This window comes from Pogona vitticeps, chromosome 9 (assembly GCF_051106095.1).
Source record: "Pogona vitticeps strain Pit_001003342236 chromosome 9, PviZW2.1, whole genome shotgun sequence".
Taxonomy (NCBI): Eukaryota; Metazoa; Chordata; class Lepidosauria; order Squamata; family Agamidae; genus Pogona; species Pogona vitticeps.
In genome coordinates, this window is record NC_135791.1 from 7,409,861 (window position 1) to 7,432,596 (window position 22,736).

At 42.5% G+C, this 22,736-nt stretch overlaps 1 protein-coding gene and 1 long non-coding RNA gene across 5 annotated transcripts in view; one reads left to right on the forward strand and one right to left on the reverse strand.

The window, feature by feature from the left end:
* Positions 1-1,200: 1,200 nt before the first annotated feature.
* Positions 1,201-22,736, reverse strand: part of UBXN11 (UBX domain protein 11) — a 29,444-nt gene continuing 7,908 nt past the window's right edge. For 2 of the 4 annotated variants that reach the window (XM_020803247.3, XM_020803248.3), the window contains exons 2-15: positions 22,203-22,294; positions 21,765-21,802; positions 20,495-20,590; positions 16,693-16,793; positions 14,862-14,916; positions 14,204-14,283; positions 13,020-13,134; positions 11,181-11,398; positions 8,147-8,224; positions 6,108-6,228; positions 4,758-4,861; positions 4,123-4,193; positions 3,237-3,383; positions 1,201-1,631 (exon numbers count right to left, since the gene is read on the reverse strand). In XM_020803247.3, coding sequence (XP_020658906.3) covers positions 1,472-1,631; positions 3,237-3,383; positions 4,123-4,193; positions 4,758-4,861; positions 6,108-6,228; positions 8,147-8,224; positions 11,181-11,398; positions 13,020-13,134; positions 14,204-14,283; positions 14,862-14,916; positions 16,693-16,793; positions 20,495-20,590; positions 21,765-21,802; positions 22,203-22,267 — 1,449 coding nt within the window. In that variant the 5' untranslated portion in view covers positions 22,268-22,294 and the 3' untranslated portion in view covers positions 1,201-1,471. Of the gene's footprint in view, positions 1,632-3,236; positions 3,384-4,122; positions 4,194-4,757; positions 4,862-6,107; positions 6,229-8,146; positions 8,225-11,180; positions 11,399-13,019; positions 13,135-14,203; positions 14,284-14,861; positions 14,917-16,692; positions 16,794-20,494; positions 20,591-21,522; positions 21,575-21,764; positions 21,803-22,202; positions 22,295-22,736 lie in introns of those variants that run through there. The other 2 variants (XM_072980139.2, XM_072980140.2) reach the window with 2 other exon arrangements.
* Positions 18,091-21,099, forward strand: LOC144584267 (uncharacterized). The gene is made up of 2 exons (XR_013538398.1): positions 18,091-18,298; positions 19,219-21,099. It is a non-coding gene; the product is annotated as an uncharacterized LOC144584267 (long non-coding RNA).

Consider the following 22,736-nt stretch of genomic DNA (forward strand, 5'->3'; position numbering starts at 1 on the left):
TTATACATAAAGCGAAAAATTTTGGCTCGGGAAAGCTCAGGATAGACAATTCTATCTGGCCCTGCATTGTAAACCCAAGGAGAGTAAGGTGCTTAGAACCTGAAACTAGGGGAAAGATGCCTGTCTAGCTTTTTCTGAGCCAGTGCAGAGATCCAGGGAAAATCATTTGCCTGTTGCTGTAGGCTTGGATCTAGTGGAGGAAACAATAACACAGAGCAAAAGACTGAACTTGGTGGCTCTTCCAGAAGTTTGAGTCGAGTGAACCTAAACCTAGCCGTGCAAAAGAGAAATGAGTCGATCTTTGCCTTGGCCCAATCCCAGAAATGGCAAAGGGCACCGTTACTATTAAATCAAGCTAGTTTAAATGGATGAGAATCTCATTTAGTCATGGAAGTTCAACAGGATGTTCTGACACCACATCCGTGTTAGGGAGAGAGAACCACTTTCCATTAAGAAGTGGGGCGTTGCTCTTTTCTAGCAGGTATTTCCTAGATGTTGTTAGACTACACTCCCATTTGCCATAGCCAGCTCAGGCAACGCTGAAAAATCATGGCTTTTTGAGTTTAGCAGCATCTAGAAGGCCATGCGCTGTTTAGCCCAGATGTAAGTATTTGCAGTGCATTATAATGTGTAAGTTCTTGAATTGCCCATGCAGCCGCAGCCTCTTGGAAACAATAGTTGGCAAGCTGGCTGGTGATATCTTTTTGCTTCAAAACAGGCAGAGTTTCCTGTTAGCTATTTCCTGTTCTATCCAATGCAGTCAAAGAACGGAGCTCCAGATGTTCTGGTTCTTCAACGCCAGCATTCCTTACTATTTCTACTGGGGGGCTGATGAGATTTGCAGTCCAACAATATCTGGAGGGCTGCCCTTTGGCCATACCCCTATTTTGTGGGTTAACAGGCTTGTAGCATAGGTGAATTTAACACCACTTACTATACAAAGGGGACGGGGAGGAGAAGCCTCAAGAACACGGTGTGCTCTAACTTATGGCCTGGAAAACTACATGTGATTTATCAACTTGGCGATACATTTTTGGAGAAGCTTACGACAGCTGAAGAAGCAGGCGCTTGCACCGGAAATCCAGCCGTGCTTTCCTTGGAGCGACGCCTTAATGCTTCTGGAGAAAGCTCAACAAGAGCCAGAATAATTTGCTTGGAAGTGGGGAGCTGCGTCAAGAGCTCAAGGGTGTCCCACTCCTGTTGGGTAGGAAAACAGGGGGTTTAATGCACAACATCTTCAACTGAAGGAACATGATCTCCTTTTACAGCTACAGAGCTGAGAACACCAATGAAGGTGGGTTGTGTGCTGCCACATTCCCATATTGAAGCTGCCCTAGCTGTACCTAACCATGGCCTCTGCTGTGAGCATTACAGTGTGGCCCACGCATGATGCGCATGGTGCGGAAGAAGAAGGCAGACTACTTCTCAGCTGAGTGGCAGCCAACCCTGATGAGTCATCCACTGTGAACCATTACATCGGTTGTCCTTGCAGTTTGGCGGAAAGGGCTTTCCTCCGCAGCAGAAGGGAGGCGTTGGGGACCAGCCCACATTCCTCCAGGGTCATCAAATTGTCATCGTACACCCGATTGGGAAAGGTGCTCAGGATTTCATAGGGTTCTGTTTCTTCTCCCCTGGAAAAGAGGAGAACAATGCATGCAGTCGACTGGCTCCAGGGTTTGCACATCTTCAGGATTTGCCATTCAAATGGGGAATGTATTTTGAATGGGAAATTTTACATCACACGCGAAGGACAATTTGAATGCGAAATTTTGCTTTCAACCACACATGCTCCAGAATAGGTGGCATTTCTTCACTCTCTGGGTAGGGCAATCAAATAGAAAACCTCACTAAATGGTCACATTAGAGACTGCTGCATGTCATGCAAGGGTTTTTATACATTTCTCTTATTTCTAATTAGATTGCCTTTCTCCCAATAAGGCAACTCATTACATGTCAAATCAGTTCTCAGCACCTATCCAGTATTAGCGATAAGATACCAAGTACTCCAGTTTCAGAGATAGTTTAACACAAACATTTGCAGATAATGGCTTCGGATTTCTGGAATATAACTTTGCCCAGTTAAAATCAATGATGTTTTCCTCGGTCAGCCACATCTTTTGGACATGAGGGGATTTTCCTAAGACCCTCGTATCTCATGCCTTATGAAAAGTCTGGATGCACTGATGGCATTTCACTACATCAGACTGAAAGGAACTTATCTGTGGGCACATTGTTATATTATCACCCTTAACCATTCTCTGGGCAAAGCTCGACTCTCTGACTGTAGCCACATAAGCAGAATATAAAATGGTTTATAAGGGGAGAGATCAAGGATCTGGGCAGGCAAGAAATGAGAATGTCAACATTTTACAACTCCCAGCATCCTTGACTGGAGGAATATTGAGAGATGTAGCCCTGGAAAGTAATTTTTGGAAGTTCTGGATCTTTCTTGTACAGTGGTGCCTCGCTTCACGATTGCCTCGTTAAACAACGAAACCGCTTTATGATGATGTTTTTGTGATCACAAAACGATGTTCCTATGGGGAAAATTCACTTAACGATGATCGGTTCCCTGCTTCAGGAACCAATTTTTCGCTAAACGATGGTTCAGAAACAACTCATCGGCGGTTCTAAAATGGCCGCCCTCTGTGCAAAATGGCTCCCTGCTGTGTTTTCAGGACGGATTCCCTGCTTTACAGGCAGCGAAAATGGCCGCCCCATGGAGGATCTTCACTGGACACTGAGTTTTCAGCCCATTGGAATGCATTCAATGCATTTCAATGGGCTTTTTTGTTTCACAAGACGATGTTTTCATAAGACAGCGATTTCAACGGAACGAATTAACATCGTCTTGCAAGGCACCACTGTACCTGACTTGGAACCCAGATGCCTGCACAGGACACGCCATCTGACAGGGTATTTTATTTTCCTCTGCCATCTGAAAGCCATGCCCCTAAAGACCTTTGCCTTAACCACTAATCCACACGCATTCACTCCTCATCCCTCTTTTCCTGGGTTTATCCTCTTCCACTCTGCCCCCACCCAAATTTGAATGACTCACTAAAACCGAGCACATGCCGCTTTTTTCCTTTTGCTTACTGATGAACAACATCCGGGGGGGGGTGTGGTTGGGGAGTGTGAAGTGCAGGAATGAAAGCGGGGACCCCTTTTTCTTCCCAACAAGCTAGTTTCACACAGGTTTCCTTCTCAAGCTCTGGAATGACTATTATTCTCACCTATTCTGGGCAAGGTATCGCCGCAGGTCTCCAATAGTCTCCGCATATGCCATTTTGATGACGTAGGTCTTCTCACCGTTCTCTGACCTGATCCGAAGAGTGGAGACTTTGAGATCGGATGCTTCCTCCTTTCTGTGTTCTTCCAATCTGAAAGTCAGGGCAGGCAGATGAGAAACTTAAGGTACGCTAGCAGGTGTGAGTGGTCCCTTTGCAAAACATGCTTGGCTGCATACCAGGCATAGAGAGCAGAGCTATCAGGAATGGGGACCACAGAAACGAACAGGCTGTCTCCTAAGAAAGGCACTGTGGAGGAGAGGTCCTTGATACAAAAGGGTGTAATAGCACACAGCAATTCCTAAAAGACAAGCTAGCTCACCACTAAAGAACCTTAGCAGAGAGTCATAAAATCACAGAGTTGAAATGGAGCTTAAAGATAATCTAGTCCTATCTCCAGCTAACTGACTAATGGACCACCCAAGTTGGTTTAAGCATCTCCAGGGAAAAGGAGGGAATAGGGGAAGGGAGTAGGGACAGGGAGTAGGGAGTAAGGGAAAGGGAAGACTGCCACTTCCCTGTGCAATCTCTTCCACTGTCATAGAGTGCTCAACTCTGTCACTAAGGTGTAATCCCTGCCCAGATATGGAGTTTGCAAAGCGAAGCCAATTCAGATCAAATTGGGATCCACCCTTTGTCCACATGTAAAATGGGAAAACAAAATGCCACACTTCTTTATAGAATAAAATTGAATAAAAGAAATATTAGTTTAGTAAGAAATACTATTTTAATTATTTATTACTTTATGTATTGCACTTCAACGCCACTGTTGTCCCAGCAACAAGACTCAATATCACTACTTATATAAAGAGAACCAGTGATAGATTCTGACCTCTTTTTCATTTCTGAAAGGCTGGGTGTCTCCACCAGAACCACCTCATGGCTTCGTGCTCCACCCAAACCCTGGAACCAAAGAGGTAAATCAGGATCAGGATCTATCTGTTCTGAAAGATGTCACCCTGGCATTCCCACGTCTAGGGAAGAAAAGAGCAGTCTACACTTGAAATGTTGAGCATTTGAGAATATGGTCTAGTACTGGATCCATTTTCTTGGCCCTCTAAACCCAGTCCTTAGATCAGCCTTCCCCAGCCTAGGACCTTCCAGTTGTGTTGGATTACAATTCTCTTATCAGTTCCAACAAGTCAGGGTCATTGATGATCATCAACTTCTTACATCTGTATCTCTTAATAGGCAATGAGCATAAAATCATTAGCAATTGTTTTTGGCATATTTCCCTGCCAGATTTGGATGAATTAATGGATGAGGGGGAAAGAGAGAAGGATTCTGCCTGACTGCTGTGTTTTTCTTTGGTGGGAAGTGGAGAGAAGGGCTCTGTGTCAGAGTGCAGCACCCAAGTATCCACATCAATGATGTGAGGAATGGGATATTGGTAGAGGCAATCTTATAAACAAGCCCTTACAAACAATCTTATAAACATGCAGCCCTGGCAGAGGGTCTCTATCATACCTTCAGGATTTTCCTGATCTCTCCCCGAATATCAATCACTTGCCCACCTTGGATCAGCGATTTTGGAAGCTTGTTCAAAAACTGCTCCACCGTTTGCTTAGGACCTGCCATAAGAGAGGATGCTGGAAATTGACAGGTTATGGAATGCATGCACAAAGAGATGGCCAATGGTGAAGTTATGGGTTTGTACCCTAAGATCTTCTCAATGTGTGGCCACAGAGCTCAGGCCAAGGATTCTCTCGCCCAGCTATAGGAATGTGTAGCTCTCATGGGCCTGTGACACCTGTCAGTCCTAAACAGTCAATGAGCCAGAACCTAAAAATGTTGTCATGCTGGCTGAGGGAGTGTGGGAGCTGCATCCCCACAGTATCAGGAGAGCCGTGTGTTCCACAGCAGCCCCACTCCTGCCACTTGCAAGAGAAAGAAAGACCTATGGGAGTTTCCTCACAGGAAGAACATCTCAGCCCTCACATGCGCATCAATCCCCGCCTAAGTCATTGGGCAAAAAGTGACCAGTCACAGGGAGCTCATTTCTGCTTTTCTCAGCAGATACTCAGACCCAATTCTCAGTTGACCCGAGATTGCATGAGAAGCAATCTGGCCTGCTCCATTGGCTGAAAAGCATGCCACAGAGTTGTACCAAATTAACAACAACGGCCAGCCAAGGGAGCTCAATCTGGCCCAAATTGATTTAAATGTGTGTATTAAAACACATTTTTACCTTCTGCTATTATCAACATGAATCCCACTCTTTGTCCTCCATTCTCTGTAGAATGAATTAGCTTTAGATTGGTCCACATTTAATCATTTTGTTTAAAATCTGTACTCCATCTTTTAGACTAGAATTCTCTCAAAGTATCTTGCAACCTTCCTTAAGAACAATGGTTTGGATTCCCACTTAAGTCAGAGCTGAGCCACTGAGATCAATGACAATTTAGTCAGGACTAACTTGAGACCCAGTCATTTGAATGGATCTCTTCTGAACACAACCAAGCATGGATCCAACCCATGCTCATTAAAAATGTTGCCAGTTAAGCCACGAGGATAGAATGGGGCTGAAAGAGGTAGGAGAAAACAGAGGAATAAGTTTAAAACCAGAATCATTGAAAAAAAATATATAATTTAGAGTGTAACTCCTGAAGCTTTCCAATGTGGTTCTTTCCAGATGAGATGGCCTACACGCACCTCCTTAACATTCTGATCCAGTGTGACCAATGTTGCTTGACGATTATAGGAATTTTATTCTCACACAGTCAAAGAATGCCAGGTTGAGAAAGGCTTAGCCAGGGTCTCAAAGAAAAGGCAGCCAAAATATCACTTTTAAAAAGCAACCACCATTAACCACCTCACCCAGAATCTCATTGGTCTCCTTTATTCTAGTTGGTTTTGAGTGGCCAGTGACATGGCCCATGCCAGGGAAACTCTCTGGTATCTCCCTCTCCTTAAAGAAGACATCTCTCTTGTCTGTGACCTGTTGAGTAAACCAGGATTGGTATTTAGTGTCTTGCTGGACCTTAAACTCCAGAGGTCAGTATTAAGCTAGGCAACAGTTTAAAATGTCAGCTCCTGAAAAAGTAGGAAATGAAAAATAACTCAATCTCCATGACCTTCTGTGGACACTCAAAAGAAATTACCCACACAGATGGGTGTTGGTTGCAAATGTATGGTATCACCTCTAAACCATGGGGGTGAGGGGGACAAAGGTTCATTGTCTGTCCCAGAAGTGCAGTCAAATCACATCCAACTCACAGTGACCCTAGTAGAGCTTCAAGATAAGTGAGATACTTAAGGAATGGTTTTACCAGTTCCACCTCTCCGTGGGTTTCCACAGCCGAAGGGAGATTTGTATCAGAGGCAGCACCTTGGCTTCCCTACTCTTCCTCCTCTGGGCACTGCCCCTGAGTGGGTGCCTGCTGGAGGAGGCAGAGCTGGAAAGTGATGAACAACTGTTTGGCCAAAAAATTAGCCAGCAGAAACCACCAAACTGGCAGTTTATGCCCATCTCTAGTTAAAATACAGCACTTCAGAATGAGCCCAGCAACAAACTGGTAGCCAGTACAAATAAAACAATACCATACTAAAAACAGCTTAGTTCCAGTCAGCAATCCTTGTACCAGGTGCAATTTCTGAACACTTTGCAAAGTAAGTCCCACTTAATAAAGAGCACTCCAGTAGTCCAGTCTAAGGACAATTAGCTTGTGCATGGGCTTAGCAAGATTCATCAAGAAAGGTCGTACTTGGCAAGTCAGTTGATGCTTGAGAAAGGTGCATCTTTTGCCACCAACCCCACCTGTACATCTAACAAGAGCTATAGTTCCAAGGTGAAAATTAAGTGGCAACTGCTGGAGTTCCTCTTGTTCAAGAGACAGACGTAATAGCAGGTGTTAATCTGGAGCGTCAAAATCACCTGATCATGACATCACAGATGCTGGGCAATCTCTGGAAGTTCTACCACTGTAAATCAATGACAAGTAATAATCATCTTGCATGAACCAAATCCTGCAGAGGGTTTTATATGGGCATGTTAAGTGAGACTAAATGGTATCTTATTACTAGGGGACAGAGAGATCCAGCAGGAAAATTACTGTATTTTTCTGCATATAAAACGACACTTTTTCCTAAAATAATGAGAGGAAAAAATGAGGGTCATTTTATACATGGTAGTAAGGAGGGGGAAAGGGAACAAAGTGCCTTCCCCCTCCATTTTCTTGCAAATAAAGAAATTTTGGGTTAGAAAAGTGGGGGAATATATTATACATGGAGCATCTTATACATGGCAAAATACGGTAGCCTTATCAATAGATTTGTGTTATCTGTGTTTTGATGTCGTTGATGCTCTGTTGAGCAACAGAAGGTCTAGTGCTTTCGGCACACACCATGCTGCAGGTCTAGGGATGAGAACAGGTCCTCATTTATTGGAGTGTTCCCCACACCAAATCTGAAGGAGTTACTAACTAGCCATGGGGAGTCTCCTATTCAACTGTTTAATAGAGTAGCAGATTTTTTGCCTCCAACTTGACAGCATTTAAATGGGAGATTCTGCCTTTTCGAGAGAGGCCACAGCTAAAATTATGCCTACTGAGACACATGTATGCATCTTCAAAAAATAAACAAACAAAGAAATCAGATTTCCCCACGTGATCACATCCTTCGTTCCTTAGCAGAGCAAACTGTTCCATTTCCTGATGCTCAACCTATTCTCGGTTCCTCAAAAACGGAGCAGTTCTCCTGGCTAAGATTAATCGGAAGTGTTTCCGCACAAAGCAGTTTTTGATGCTTTCGATAAGCTGTCGCACCTTCAGACCACATCTGATTTATAAGCAAAGGAAACGCCTGCAAACCAGGAACTCAAGATAAGAGGAAGCTTTAAGAGAGCCGCAGTGCCATACCTGAAAGGGAACACCCTCTGGATAGCGCCTTTGCAGCTCGGAAGGGAAGTAGCCATCCATGATATCTCGCAGGCATTGCTGAAACCACAAAGCAGGGTGCTTGTTATCAGATCCCCCTTGATGATGACTGAAGCCCCGTAGTCCAGCGGTCAAGATGCACCTTCACTCCCAGTGACCAGAACCTCTTTATTTCAACTTCAAGCATACTTTCTTACTAAGGCTCAAAGGCAGAGTTGGATTTTTGTCTTTATAAAAAGATGAATAATGTCTCAACGTTTTCATTTCCCTATCCAATTTGGACTGCAAAATTTTAAGCCGGGGCTCAGTTTTGAAATGTGAATGATACACTATCATTTTGTACTTGTGTGTATGTTAATAGGGTCTGACATATGGCTGCCCTCCATGCCATTTTATCCACACAACTTCCCTGTGCGGTAGGTAAGGCCAAAAGGGTTTGGCTGACCCAAGACCGTCCAATAAATTTAATGGAGATTTGAATCTTGGTCTCTAGAATCCCTATCCTAATCTAAACCAGTGGTTCCCAACCTTGGGTCCCCAGATGTTCTTGGACTATAACTCCCAGAAATCTTGGCCACCATAGCTTGACTTCCACCACAACACCAAAAAGGGGGATATTTAATTTATCAGTAACATCTGTACCCAAATTGTACAAGGTTGTAAACCATATAAAGAGAGAACGGTATATACTCCCATCCAGTCTATTCACCCAAAAGATGGGGCTTTTACTGTGCAAGCAGGGACTTTAACTTATACCACCTTGTCAAACACAAGGACTAGCAACTCTTATTAACATGAAAATCATGTTATTGTGAATTTCGTTGTATGTACAGTATATATACTTACAATGACAATAAATTATTATTATTATTAAATCAAGCTTTATTCAAGTATCTGTTAGTATGGGGAGATACTAACACTGAGCAAATTTTCCTTGCTTAACTATTAGAGTAAAAAAAAAACACCTGCTAGCTGAAAAGTACATATGTGAGTGATCACGGAACAAAGGAAAGCTAATTGCCTTAGAGAAAGATCCAAGGAGTTGACAACAATGGATGTCCGAGCCAGCGGAGCCTACAGGCAACGCCCTGAAAGCTCTTTTATTTACTTAGCATTATTTACATAGTATGTTGTTAAAATTCAGATAGGATACCAGTTATCTAATCGCAACTAGGATTGGCTGAAATAACCTTTTGATCTTATGCTCCACCTCTAAGTGAAAGGGCAGAATAAGGGGTTACCCCACCTGCTGGCAGCTACCGCTTCCTACCAGGAGTGTCTGCACGTCACTGGAACAGAAGGCAGCTACAACCTTTAAGCAGAAGTTTCCCAGATACACACACACACTGCTTTTAAAAATATTTTTAGCAAACGGTTGTCTGACTCATTCACCAGAAGGAGAACCTTGAATTCTACATGTCACCACAGGCCCTGCGGGGGCTGAAGGCATCTTTGTAAGTCCCAAAGAGGTGACACAACTTGTTCATTGTGTGTGAAGCCCTGCAACAGGCACAAGTAACACGATCAACACCCACAGGACGGTTGGGTGGAATAGCCCTCGAACAGCTGCAAAGGCAACGCGTGGGACTTGGTGTTCATTCGAGGATGAGAAAACGGCAGGGTTTTCACCACCAGAAACAGAACAGCCCCGTGTTCGTTCTCACTTTGCGTTACTTCCTCCTTAAGCTGTAAATCAATTCTAAAATAACAGCAGGATGGCAGCCGTCTGTCAGGTTTGTCAGCCAAAAAGGCACAGAAAGAGAAGGATGGGGGAATCTGATTCTCCAGTCAAAAAGAGTTCGTGGGCGGGGTATCTCCATTCTACATTCCCTGCCTCATGGCTGAAATATCTCCATTCAGAGCCTTTTTTCAGATATGAAGAGACGCAGGGCAGAACGTTCCCATTTCCACAAGGAGAGAGGGAATCCTCGGGGAGGCATGGCTCTGTCCTTTCTCAGTTTAGACTCGCCAGGACCCTAATATCTACTTGGGGCTGAATTCCCATCCCTTGTCTCTTATCGGGCATCCTGTCTCTCATGGTCATTGAGGAAGACCGCCCCCAGCAGTGTTCCCTTTGTCTTCAGTAATACTGAATACAACTGGTGTGCAGCAGACTTGAATATTCACCCTTCCCAGTACTGTATTGACTTTCTGCTCTTTCAGGCTGTTTGTCTTCATTCTGCCTCATCCCTTCCCAATCATATTTAATGGGTGGCCTCCTGTGTTTGCAAGTCACGGTGGATTGGCCTATTCAGAGCATAGCTTTGTAGACATTACTGGTTCTGGCCTGCGTTTTGAAGATCCAGGGATGGTCATCCTGAGGCACAACAACCCTCAATATCCTACCACCATGCATTACATGTGGTGCATTTGGGAGCCGGACCATTTTTTTTCCTGTTATAGGGTGAGCTTGGATCTCTGCACCACATCTTTACTCCTCAAACGACAAGGGTTTCCATTTCTCTTTCATGACACTGCTTCCTGCAGGAACATCTTTAATAAATTTAAAGCATCCTGCAACTGTATCTGTTTAAACATTTTTTATGAGCTGGATCCTTCAGAGGCCATAGTATTATAACTATCATCATTACAAGCCAGTTTTTTTTAATGTAGAAAAATATTCTATAGGGCACCGGGAAATGATGTGATAAGAACCAGCAAATCAGGGCTGTGGATAGCCAGAGTCTGCTGGAAACAAGCAGAGCCAGTTTTTTTTCTGCACTTCATCCTGCAGAGCCCAAACTCTGACTAATGTGGAAGGAGTGTTTATCCCAGGAAAGCTTGACTACTTTCATTATGAGTCAAGTGTTGGCATGTATCTGCCCTCTTATACAGTTGCTTAACAATAACTGACAAGATGCCAGGTTTACTCTTAAGAGGCATGTTTACTCCAGAGTGGTTTCTGGAGAAAAAGCGGGGATTTGTGCTGTCAGGGAAGTCTCTCTTATATCACGTAGCGCACATCAGCAGAAACCTGTCGGTCAGCAGTTCCCTTTCTCCAAGAAGTGACTAATACCTGTGTAGAAGACTCCTCGTAAGACCGGAAGGGCCCGTTGAACATGACGATCCCATTCTGATAGAAGGTGAGGGGGATCGTGTCCAACTCCCTCAGCCTCGCACCGACAGCAGTGTGCTCAATTTGGGACGTGCCTTCCCCAGCCAATGCATTCAAATCTTTCAGATTTTCAAAAATTAAGTCAAAATTCATTGGGGTCCCTGAAACAAGAGACTCTCCTAGGACAAAGGAAAGAGAAATTACAGAGGGAAAAGCAATGAGTAGGGCAACTTCAAGCCCATCTTATTTAGCTACAAAGTCATTTCTAGCAACAAGACAGGGCTAGAAAAGGATTCAACCCTACCTGGACCTAAAACTCAGGATTCCCTCAGATGATAAGCAGAGGGAACAGGTCAACCCACCAGACTTCCACATTCTGCATGACTGCCACAGGACCAGAAATCTCCACAGCCATTGACCCGATTTTCTTGCAGAACGTTTTCCCCACCAGGACCACAAGAGACGGCCTGTGAGGTAGGATCAGCAAGTGTGCCAGCGATGAGCTTGAGTAGCTGCACGCCATTCAGGACAAGACGTGGCTGAAAATTAACAAGGGAACCGGCAACCTATTGTTCCCATATAAGCCCATGCTCTGAACCGCATCATTTCTGAAAATTACAACAGTTCAAATGCAAATGCCTTTTTAAACTAGGGAAACAGATTGTGGCAAAGCAATGGAAGAGTCTTGCTAGAGTGACATTTCTGTAGTTAGGTTTGCATTTTGAACTCCTATCATGGATGGTTTCTTCTTCTTTTCCAGTGGCATATATAAAAGATACAGGACAGGCGTTATCAAAACTAGGAGGGAAGTATGGCAATTTCCCCCCCTCCCCATCATTTATACCCTACTTTTTAATGCAAAGGCTTCACAAGGTGGCTTACCCTTTAACGTCAAGGGTTTAACTGATGGCAGTTTATTAAAACAAAAATTAACCAGAAAAGTCAATTTAATCAAAAACAAGAGAAACACATTACGAGTCCAATAACACAGAGTCACCTAGGACAAAGAAATGAGAAATGACAGAGGAGAAAGCAATGAGTCGGTCAACATCTAGCCAATCTAATTTAACTCCAAAGCCATTTCCAGCACCAAGACAAGGCTCGAAAAGGATCCGACCCGACCTGGACCTGGAACCCTTATTATGGCTATTATGGCTTGGATCTCATTTTGGGAGAAAATGGGGATAAAAATAAAGTACATGATAAATAATAATTGCTATGGTTATTTAATGAACACCATACTGGAACACGGATGGTGCTGCAGGTTAAACTGCTGAGCCACTGGGCTGTCAACAGAAAGGTCGGCAGTTTGGATCCGTGTGAGGGAGTGAACTCCCGTCGCTTGTCTCTGCTCCTGCCAATCTAGGAGTTCAAAAGCATGCAAATGCAAATAAGTGAATAGGCACCACCTCGGTGAGAAGGTAACAGCTTTCTGTGTCTAGTCATGCCAGCCGTGTGACCATGGAAAGTGTCTACGGACAAATGCCAGGTCTCTGGCTTACAAATCCGGATGAGCACTGGCCCCTAGAATTGGACATGACGGGACTTAATTGCCAAAGGGAACCTTTACCTTTATACTATGTGCACAGTATCATTAATGTACATATTATGGAGGTTTATAAAGAAAAAAAACCAGGTCTTTTTCCTATGGTATGTTCGTTGTTATTGTTTAGTCATTTAGTCGTGTCTGATTCTTCGTGTCCCCATGGTATGTACAATCTCAAATTTCAATAGGCATAGATTTCACAGAGGGAGGGAAGACAGGACCACAATAAATGACAGTCATTTGTCCCAGCCAACCTGGTTTCCAGAAACCCCTGGGTGGTTGACTTCCTTCTTCCTTTGGAGATTCCAGTGCTTCTGGAGAATCCGTCCCTTCTCCAACCCAGATCAGTCCATAGTCATTCAAAAACTGCTGCAGGAGGAGAAATGTGAGCAGTGTAAACAGGGCACCAGAATGAAGAGCCCAAGCCAGTGTGAGAAAATTAAAAGGGGTGTTAAGAGGCAACATGATAGAAAAGAACATTTATATTTCCTCTAATGGGGATTTTAGTTTGGAACTGAAACCCAATTAAAGCAATTCGGAAGGGAGGACAGATTCCGAGTCAAATTAAACACGGGGGTTCAGAAAATGCAAATCCAAAGAGGTTTGCATAGTTTAGGGCAAAAAAAATGTTTGGAGAAATGTGGTTCAGTCAGACTTCAGTAGAAATCCATATTCAGTCCTGAAGACAATCTCTGTTTAAAGAGTTGGGTGAAAAACTCCAAACAGCTGGGGAAGAATTTGAAAGCATAGCCACTGTCACAAGCCAGTTGCAGACTGCCTCTGAAAGCATCTTAAAAAGCTCACTTGGTCTGAACAATGGCCATAAAACTTTGGGACTCTAATATACAATTTTCTGAACTACCCACAAGATCTTGGTGCACAGGCTCAGGAAGATTAACTATCATCAAAAACTAGCTGTCTGCTTCATTCTTTTTAAATTTTTTTTATTTTTAGTGGCTAATAAAGTATCACCTGTTCTTGTATAGAGAAATAATAAAGTATCACCTGTTGCTGTAAGGTAAACTGAGAAAAAAAGCTTTTGCTAATTACTCAGATACTTCCAGTTGTTAAGAAATTCCCTCTTCTAATGATGGATCATCTGTAATGTCTGTTTCTGACCAAACACATAAACTTCAAAATCCAAGGGCTTGAGAGAAAAGTCCTGTACCTCCACTACAGCCATCAAATCCACAGGCCCAGACATACTTTCCCCTTTTAATGTCCCCTTTTTCCCTCAATAGAAGAGAAATCAAGAGGCAAAAGGAAAACTCCCTCCACCTCTCTCCCCACCCTCCCTGGTGTTAGAAGCACTTGAGAACACATGTTTGCTCAAAGATTCTTGTTCAAGCCTAAGGACTGTTCACCAATGTAGAACCTAATGAAAAAGCTCAGATTTCTACCAAAAGAAATAAACTCTAGCCCCTTCAATTAATCTTACCTCCATTTCCCAAATCTGACGCTGTAGCTTAAGGCATAACTTTTCCAATTCTTTTGTTCTGCTTGACCCTGGAGATTCCTCTAATGGAAAAAAAAAATCAGAAGAGCTTGGGAATTTGCTTTAAACAAGGAAACCTGGCCCGTACATCTGCTCAGGGATTTTGGAAAGTTATGTTTCTTCTGCATTACTTCCAGCTCTGTAATGCCAAGCCTGATGAGGACTTGAAATGCAACAGTCAAAAGCTGGCTTATGTTTGAGATGTTTAAGTGCTCCAATAAAGGTACCACCCACCCCACCTTCAAACTGTGTACAAGGACTACATCGTTTTCTTCTTTCTTATTAGTCTCTGTTATCGATTAACATTCTGGCACAGAATAGAAAAGAAAAAGTTTTTATTTCAGACATGTATCACTCAAATGGACAATTCCACATATAAGCCTAGCCAATTCCAAACATTAAGGCCATAAAACTATCAGACCGCTTCAAAGTTTATGGTCATATTCTGACAGATGTCCCTTTTACATTTTTACATGCTCACTGGTTTGTCTGGAAGGATACCTTTTAGTTACAAAACCCTCATCCCTAGTGAGTCATGGCCCATGGTTGCTGTTGAGGAAAGGGAAAAAAAGGAATAAAAGTAAACATGGTATCCTATTACCTTTCCCTTTCTGAAGGATGTTTATTTCCTCCTCAAGCTCTTTGATCTTCTTATCCTACAGAACCAAAGGGAAAAGACAAAAACATTGTAATTTTTTAGGATAACTTCAAATCCAACACCATAATCAACTGCAGCTCAATTGTTGTAATCCGCCCAGAGACCTCTGGGTAGTGTGGGCGGCATATAAATTAAATAAATAAATAAATAAATAAACAAGATAATTTTCTGCTGGTTGGAAGCATTCCTATGTTCTCGGAGGGCTGAATTAAGTGAAGCAGAGCTCCTTTAAGATTGTGAGTTTATTCTAACTTAACCATGCCTCAGTTGGCATTTGGTAAATTAGCTTGTTTTTCTTTTTTTTAACTGGTCATTGGGAGGTCATAGGGTGAATGGGCTCTACAGTATTTACATGTCTGATTGTTCATGCAGGTAGATCTGAAAATGATGAGAGGAAGAAACTGCATTGCTCTTAGCCCTCCATCTCATACATATACACTCACCCACCCACAGCCCAATAAACCAACAGAACATCTTTAAAAAACAAAACAACAGCACTTAATCATTCATTTTTATGTGGCTACTGAAGAGTCAGATTTGTTTTTCCAGCTTCCAGCTATCTATTCATAGGCTGGGCAAAGCTGGTTTTTCCATGCATTCAGCACCAGATATGAAGGCAACATTTATTCCGGCTGCAGAATTTAAGTTCTGAAGTTGGTGTTCATTTTTTTAAAATGTGCCCATCTTTAACTGAGTGATATCTGGGCAAGTAAATGCATGCTCCAAGTCATAAATATTTCTAGATAAATGAAAAAAGAATATATTTGTTCATCATTAAGGTGCTACAATTTTTTTTTGATGTATGTTTCCTGTACACTGGTCCATTTATAACCAATGTGAAGCAGCTCTCATGTTGAATAACTACTCAGGCTTCCTCTATAGCTCCTTTTTCACTGGCATAAGCAGGAACACCAGCTATGGATAGCAATGGGCACAGCATCCAAGATGCATGTCTTGATAACTGCTCTGAATTCTCTCCATGTGTTTGACTGGAACTTTAAACCTCTTCAAGATTCGACACCCAAATGTCTCTCTCTGCCAATGTGCACCTACTTCCACCTTGCTGCAGAACCAAAGAATTAGTCCTACAAGTCCATCTGGGTACCCAAAGGAGAAACAGATGTCTCAAAATTTTAAGGTGGTACAAAAATAAGCAGGCACGTTGTGATTTTGGCCAATATCTTGCTACACAGCTCTGCATACACAACAGGACTAATTTCACCAATAGCAAATTGCTGCTGATTGAAGACTTCTTTTTTCACTTTCTGAGTGCACATGGTACACAATGAAATGTGCAGTCTAAAGATGAGAAATAAAGTCTTTAATCAGCAGCAGTCTGCAGCTGGCAATGGCACCATTTCCACTGTGCAGGCAGAAGCCTCCCTACAGGATTTCGGCCTTACTGTTCCCTTTTGTTTGGTTTTGCATTTTTAGAGCTAAATATCTTTTCATTCCCCCAGGTTAAATCCCTTTTTGATTCTTATTGTTTTAGTTCAATGGATGTTTACTCCCTGGTACTCTTTTAAGTGACTGCTTTAACCCTATTTGGTTGTTTTTGACCTTCTGCATTTTACTATGTTACCAATCCTCCTGCTTCATTTTGCTGATTTTGCTACTTTGCTCTGCAAGTCACCGGAGAATTTTTTTTGTTGCAGGACAGCCTATAAATAGAGTAAATGAGTCACAAATCACAAACCCATAAAATCTTGATGCCAATCGGACTTCAACTGGCATCAATTTGAACTGCCATAAGCAACTGAAGCGCAATATTCACCCTGCGCTGAATGGATTGCGCTTGGTTCTTGACTTGCTGCTCCAAAGAAGCGATCTTCTGCATCATGCATGACATCAGCTCCATATCAGTGGGAGCAACCCCTAAAGGCACGAAAGCAACACATCATGAGAACAATGGAGGTTTACACATTAGTTTCAGCTGCCAGTCTGACAATGACACATTGTGCTCCTACACAGTGCCAGAATGCTTGGTATGTTACTGATGTTGATTCTCTGTCCAGCTCCCTGGCAGAAATAAGGAACAGCCAGTTTGTGGCTCACCAGTAGGAGAAAACGGCTTAACAGATAACCAAGAATTCCCTTGTAATCATTTGTTGGAATGGTCAACTTCTCAGGTTTAAGGGTAATGAATTTTGAACACACTGGAGGCTGCACCAAAGTTTCCACTGAAATTCAGTAGTAACTGGTGAGTTTGTTATAACAACATCAGTGGTACAAGGGAGGCCCACAGCATCATCCGACACCACAGAGGTCTGCAAGATACGATTCTCTTTCCTCTTTCAGAACTGACAGATTCTCCATCAGCATGGTGTTGGGGCAGGCTCAACACAGGAGTGGGGTTGCCATCTGTTGCCCACACCTGATGTAAGTCAATAGGGTTGAAAATTAGATTTTGGATACCTTCAACTCAGAGTGACCTTTCAGTAGGCATTCTTAAGGCTTCGTTCCCACAGAATCCCCATCTCTTAGGCAGATGAACATTTTGGTTAAGATAGGAATACTACGATGGTCCATCCAGATGTCTCTCCAGATGTTTTAGGTCATGAGCATGTACAGGCGGAAACACAGCAGAACTGGACAGCAGGAGAGGCGAAGGAACTCCACATGACATAAACTCCACCCATTTTGCCTGCAAATGAGCCAAGGCAGTGGGGGGGAGGGAGAACTGATGACCGGGGAGAAAGGCTGCAGACGTGACATCATTTGCATGTGGCTGTTTGTGTTTGTGGATTTACAGGAGAGAAAAGTGAAATTTCACATAATTTGGTTAAGCACTGAACACCTGCATCCTTTAATCTAAGAGACAAAAACTTTGGGCAAGTGTAATTTCAGAGCCATCTTTATATGGAACACAGTTCATACCCTGGTCAATCTGTTATCTTTTCAAAACACATTCTGTAAATCAAAGTCCTTTTGTTTACGAGGTCTAATTTTTCATGCACTTCCTCTTCTTGCATGATCCTATCTATACTTAGGCTGTGAACAGACAGTACAACGTAAAAGTTAAGTATGCTCATTTTGTTCTGCTGTTCTTGCATTATCTCCAGCAAAAGACTTTTTAATTTGGGGGTGGGGGTTGTCTTCAAAGTGACAACTTTTGTAAGTTCACACTATGATCAATAAACCTCTTTCAAACTGTTGGGAGTGTTACAACTTCACATGCTGCCTCTAGTTTGTTTGGCTGGGAGGGACTTTTCTGGCCTGGAGTGACTGTCAATCTATTCAGCACTGATCAATCATTCCTTCCCACCTCTGAATTCATAGAAAGTCCTGCCTCTCTGCTGAGTGCTTTCTCTTTTTTCCCTTCTCTTTAGTTCGTTGGAAGCAGTGTTGTTTGTTAGTTTGCTGTTCATCTGTTCTCAACTGTAAGTAATGAAGGATTTTTATTCTTTCTCCTACCAATGTCTCAGAATGAGTTATTAAGACCTTAAATGAAAAAGGGGTGGACTCTGGAGAACTTGAAGCTATTCTCTTCTGTGAGTCCCTATTCTTTTAATGAAGGACACCATAAACCCAGTAGAAGCTGGTTCACAAGCCTCAGACCTCCGCCCCCCACAGACACCTCACACAGAAACCACCCATCCTTCCCTTGCTTCCTGGGGGAAAGAGCTTATTTTTAAAAGGAAGTTTGGATTGGAACCAAAGCCTTGGACTTGGGACTCAGACCCTTGTGAACATCCCTGTTTGTCTGCTGTTGTTTGCAAGTGATAGTTAGCAAGAAAAAAAGATCCATTTATGCGAGCAGATCCCAATCCATGGGAGACAGTTTTATTTTATTTACCTATTTATTTTTATTTTATTAAATTTATACCTTGCCCATCTAGACCAAAGGTCTACTCTGTTCATTAAGGACTATTAAAAAAACAAAAACAAATGGGCATAAAGTGGAATCCCTAAATAAGGTGGGATCCCTAAATAAAGAAAACATACAGACGCTGGCTGCAATCCAAAAAGTTATATGTAGAAAACAGAAGCTGGTTGTTATCAGTTTGCTTCCCACCCTATGTTAATTTTCCCCCTTTCACTTCTGTTCTTATCATAACTTCTCACATCTACCACCCACGCTAGTCTTAATTTTTTCCTCTTTCCCCTCCCTTCCTTCTTTAGTCTTACAACTTTCTGCATGTTGTTGTACTCTGCCACTCCTACGTTACAGTACTCAGGAGGTGAAGACAAGTTCCAGAGCCTCTGTGCGTGTCACTTGCCACATTATGTTGATGCCCTGGAGTGATGAAGTGGTGGGGATAATTCGTGATAATATCATTTCTCCTTTCCATCATGTCAGGGACTGCACACAGTTAATCCAAAAGAAGTCTAGAACCAGGCCTTGGGAAATCAAACTGTGAGTCCAGGATCAACCACGGTCCTCACATTGTTTTACAACATGCACAGTCAATGTCAAGGAGAGAATCATGGAATAAAGGCATTGGAGGAGGCCTATAAGGCCACCCAGTCCAATGCCCTGCTCAGTGCAGGAATCCAAATCAAAGTATGTCTGACAGATTACCAGAAAAACAATTGGGTCCCAGATCAAAGCAAGCCTGATCTGGAGGCAGAAATGTTAAAACTGTGGTTGCCCTCTTTTGGAAAGTCACGAGAAGACAGGATTCTCTGGAAAATGGCAGCAGACACGAGGGACACCGCCTGATGCAGACTACAACCACCAGAATACAGGAAACAAACAAACAAAAGAAGAAAACGCAAGGCAAAATTCATCAGGCAACTTCTTGCTAGCTTAAAAGTGATGTGATGAAGTCCAGTTGTTTGTGAGATAGAAATAGGAACAAAGTGTACATTTGGTCCCCTCTCCTCAAATAATAAATAAATAAACCTCAAATTCTGAAACACATTCAAAGCCACAGCATAATATATTTTCAAATTGGCTTGTCCCACCCCACCCCCATAGGGCTTACCCCTGCCCCATGGAATTTTTGACTCTTTAAACCGTTCAACCTTACCAGTTTCAAAATAAGCTTTCTAATTGGCTCCGGTACTCCCTACCTGAGGGGGTGGGAAAAGATTTAAAGGCCCCTTATATTCAACGGTTCTTTGATCACTGCTCACATGTTTTCATGCCATGATCATTTTGGGATATTCATTTATAATTTTTCTATGCTAGGCCCGAGGAAATGATTTTTTTATTCACAAAAGCTTGCACTAGAAGTTTGATTTTTATGGGTCTAAATAAAGATATCATGTTTCCTACATGTGGATTGTGTAATCCAAGCTTGTTTCCACATGCATCTCAAGAAGCATTAGGCTTAGAAATGTATGTTTTTGTTCTAATATGCAAAAGTGAGGTTGGCACAGATTGATATTTGGTGCCACACAGCAAATTCCTATGCTGTGAAGAGCAATAAAAGATTTACACACACACACCACTTAATAAGAACAAAGGGTACATATTCTCTGAGTTTCTTCAGGAAAGGGAAAACTTTCAATTAATGGAAAGGAATTGTGCTATTGTCTAGCCCAGATACAGAACCCATAAGCTGGCACAAGTTCTTAGCATCACTTGTAAACAATCTTATCTCTAGCTCTTCTACTCATATCAAGCGTACCAGCTTTTGTTGCGGTTCCATTTGAACAGGAAGGTCTACTGACTGGAATCTGTGCTCCTGGCCCCAGAATTTCATTCATCATAACAGCTTCATCCTCTGTGAACCAAAAATACAAAACCATTATCAAGTCCTAAACAAAGATTGTATCTTGCAGCTTCTGCTCTGTTCTTATGAAATAGAGGCCTGTTTCCTTGCAGTGCCATCAGTACAACTTTCTAGTGAAGGCAGATTTACGAGAAGTGAAACATACACTCAGTTTTTTTAAAAGCCTATGCCTGGGTCAAAACAAGCTGACCCACGCCCTATATATTTCCATGACACGAAATTGCACCTTCAGTTTCCGCAAGGGATATATTAAGAGTTTCAAATGTTCTGTTTTAATTAACAGAGGCTGGGAACTATGGGTACTAGTTTAAAAAACTAGCTTATACAGTTGCTCATTATTATATGGGAAATGGTATAGTATTAAAATTAAAGCAATTTTTAATGGATAAATAAATGGAATATTTGGCAGAAGGGGTCCAAGCCTTATTTACCAAGGCCAGTGGAAATTTAACACAACAGACATGGATACATCAGGTCACCGTTAAAGGCATCCAGCATCCTGGAACAAAGCTGAATTCCCTACCCTTCAACAGACCTTGTTTAAGTCACACACCCTCATTTTCTGCCTATAAAAAGGAAACATATGCCTGCTGAAGGGATGGCCGGGGTGAAGGGGGGTTGACATTACAATAACCTAATAAACCAAAGTTCAGTTCCAAGTAGCATCCTTCTAGCCTGAAATCACAGCTCAGCCTCATACAACACCTTCCTAGGTGGGATATCAGAGCTTAGTTCTATATATCTTTCCATGCCTACGTTGTTATTGTTGTTTCAACTTATATACCACTCCATAGTGCAAAACCACTCTCTGCTTGGTTTACAACAAAATGATGTAGACAATACCTTGCCTCCCAGCAAGCTCATTTTATCAACCCCAGAAGGATGAAAGGCTGAGTCAACCTTCAGTTGTAGAAATGGGCCACGTGTACAGCAGCACAGCTGCCACATATTGCTTTCCCCCTCCCTCCGCCAGCTTGCCCACTGATCTGGCAGCACACTTCTCCTTCGCTCCCTGTCATGATATCTTCCAGTCTGGGCAGGAGCCTGGACTTACTTCCTCCACCTCCTCCAGCAGCCGCCCACTCAAAGACAGCATTGCAAGAATCCCTGCCCTGCCTCCTTGTCTGAGTGGCCAGCTGCCACAATTTCCATCCCTATTACATACCATTCTGGATACTCTCCTTGAATGGCACTGTCCTTTTCCTGAAATCCAGAGGAAAATAGGATGTAACATTCATATATATAACAAACAGGAAATCAATTATTAATTATGTGAACTATTTGCTTTAAATATACAGTATGTAACAGAAATGAGTACACCCCTCTCACATTTCATAAATATTTTAGTATATCTTTTCATGGGACAAAACGGAAGAAATGACATTTGGCTACAATGTCAAACAGTGAATATACAGCTTGTATAACTGTGTAAATGTGCTGTCCCCTCAAAATAACGCAACACACAGCCATTAATATCTAAACTGCTGGCAACAAAAGTGAGTCAATGATGACAAAAAACAGGAGCCACCAGTCATTATGGGCTAGAAGCCCAAGCTTGTTCTGTTGCTACCACTGGGCCAGATAGTTGCATGAACTCACTTACTCTGATGTCTGCAACTTAAGTGGCATTCTGCGAATCTTTCCCAAAGAGGAGAGAGGAGATGTCATGATTTATTTTGAACACAGTTTCATATCCTGTAGTGCAGAGAAGATAAAAGCTGTATTATAACTTGTTGTTACCATATTGAACTGAGAATTGCACTTAGGGCTTATCTATACCATAGAAATAGAAATATGTGTTTCTAGAGATGAAGTTACCAGAACTGGCCATTACAAGGAGACCAGAGATCCCGCTATGTATAGTGTTTGCTTTAATCTGCGTGTTTCAGCATCCTCGGGGGTGGCTTGGACCAATTCCCCTGGATATGCAGGTCCTACTGTACTAAATGTAACTAACCATGAAGAACTGCGAATTGAAACAAGGGATATTATCCGAGTAGATGATTCCTATACACAGATAACGGATGAAACCCTTAAAATTGTTAAAACCAGTCAAGAAGGAAAAGTGAGTGGTGACAGGTATATGGTTAAAATCTTAAATACAGCAGTTTGCAACTGTCTCTATGAAAACTAATGA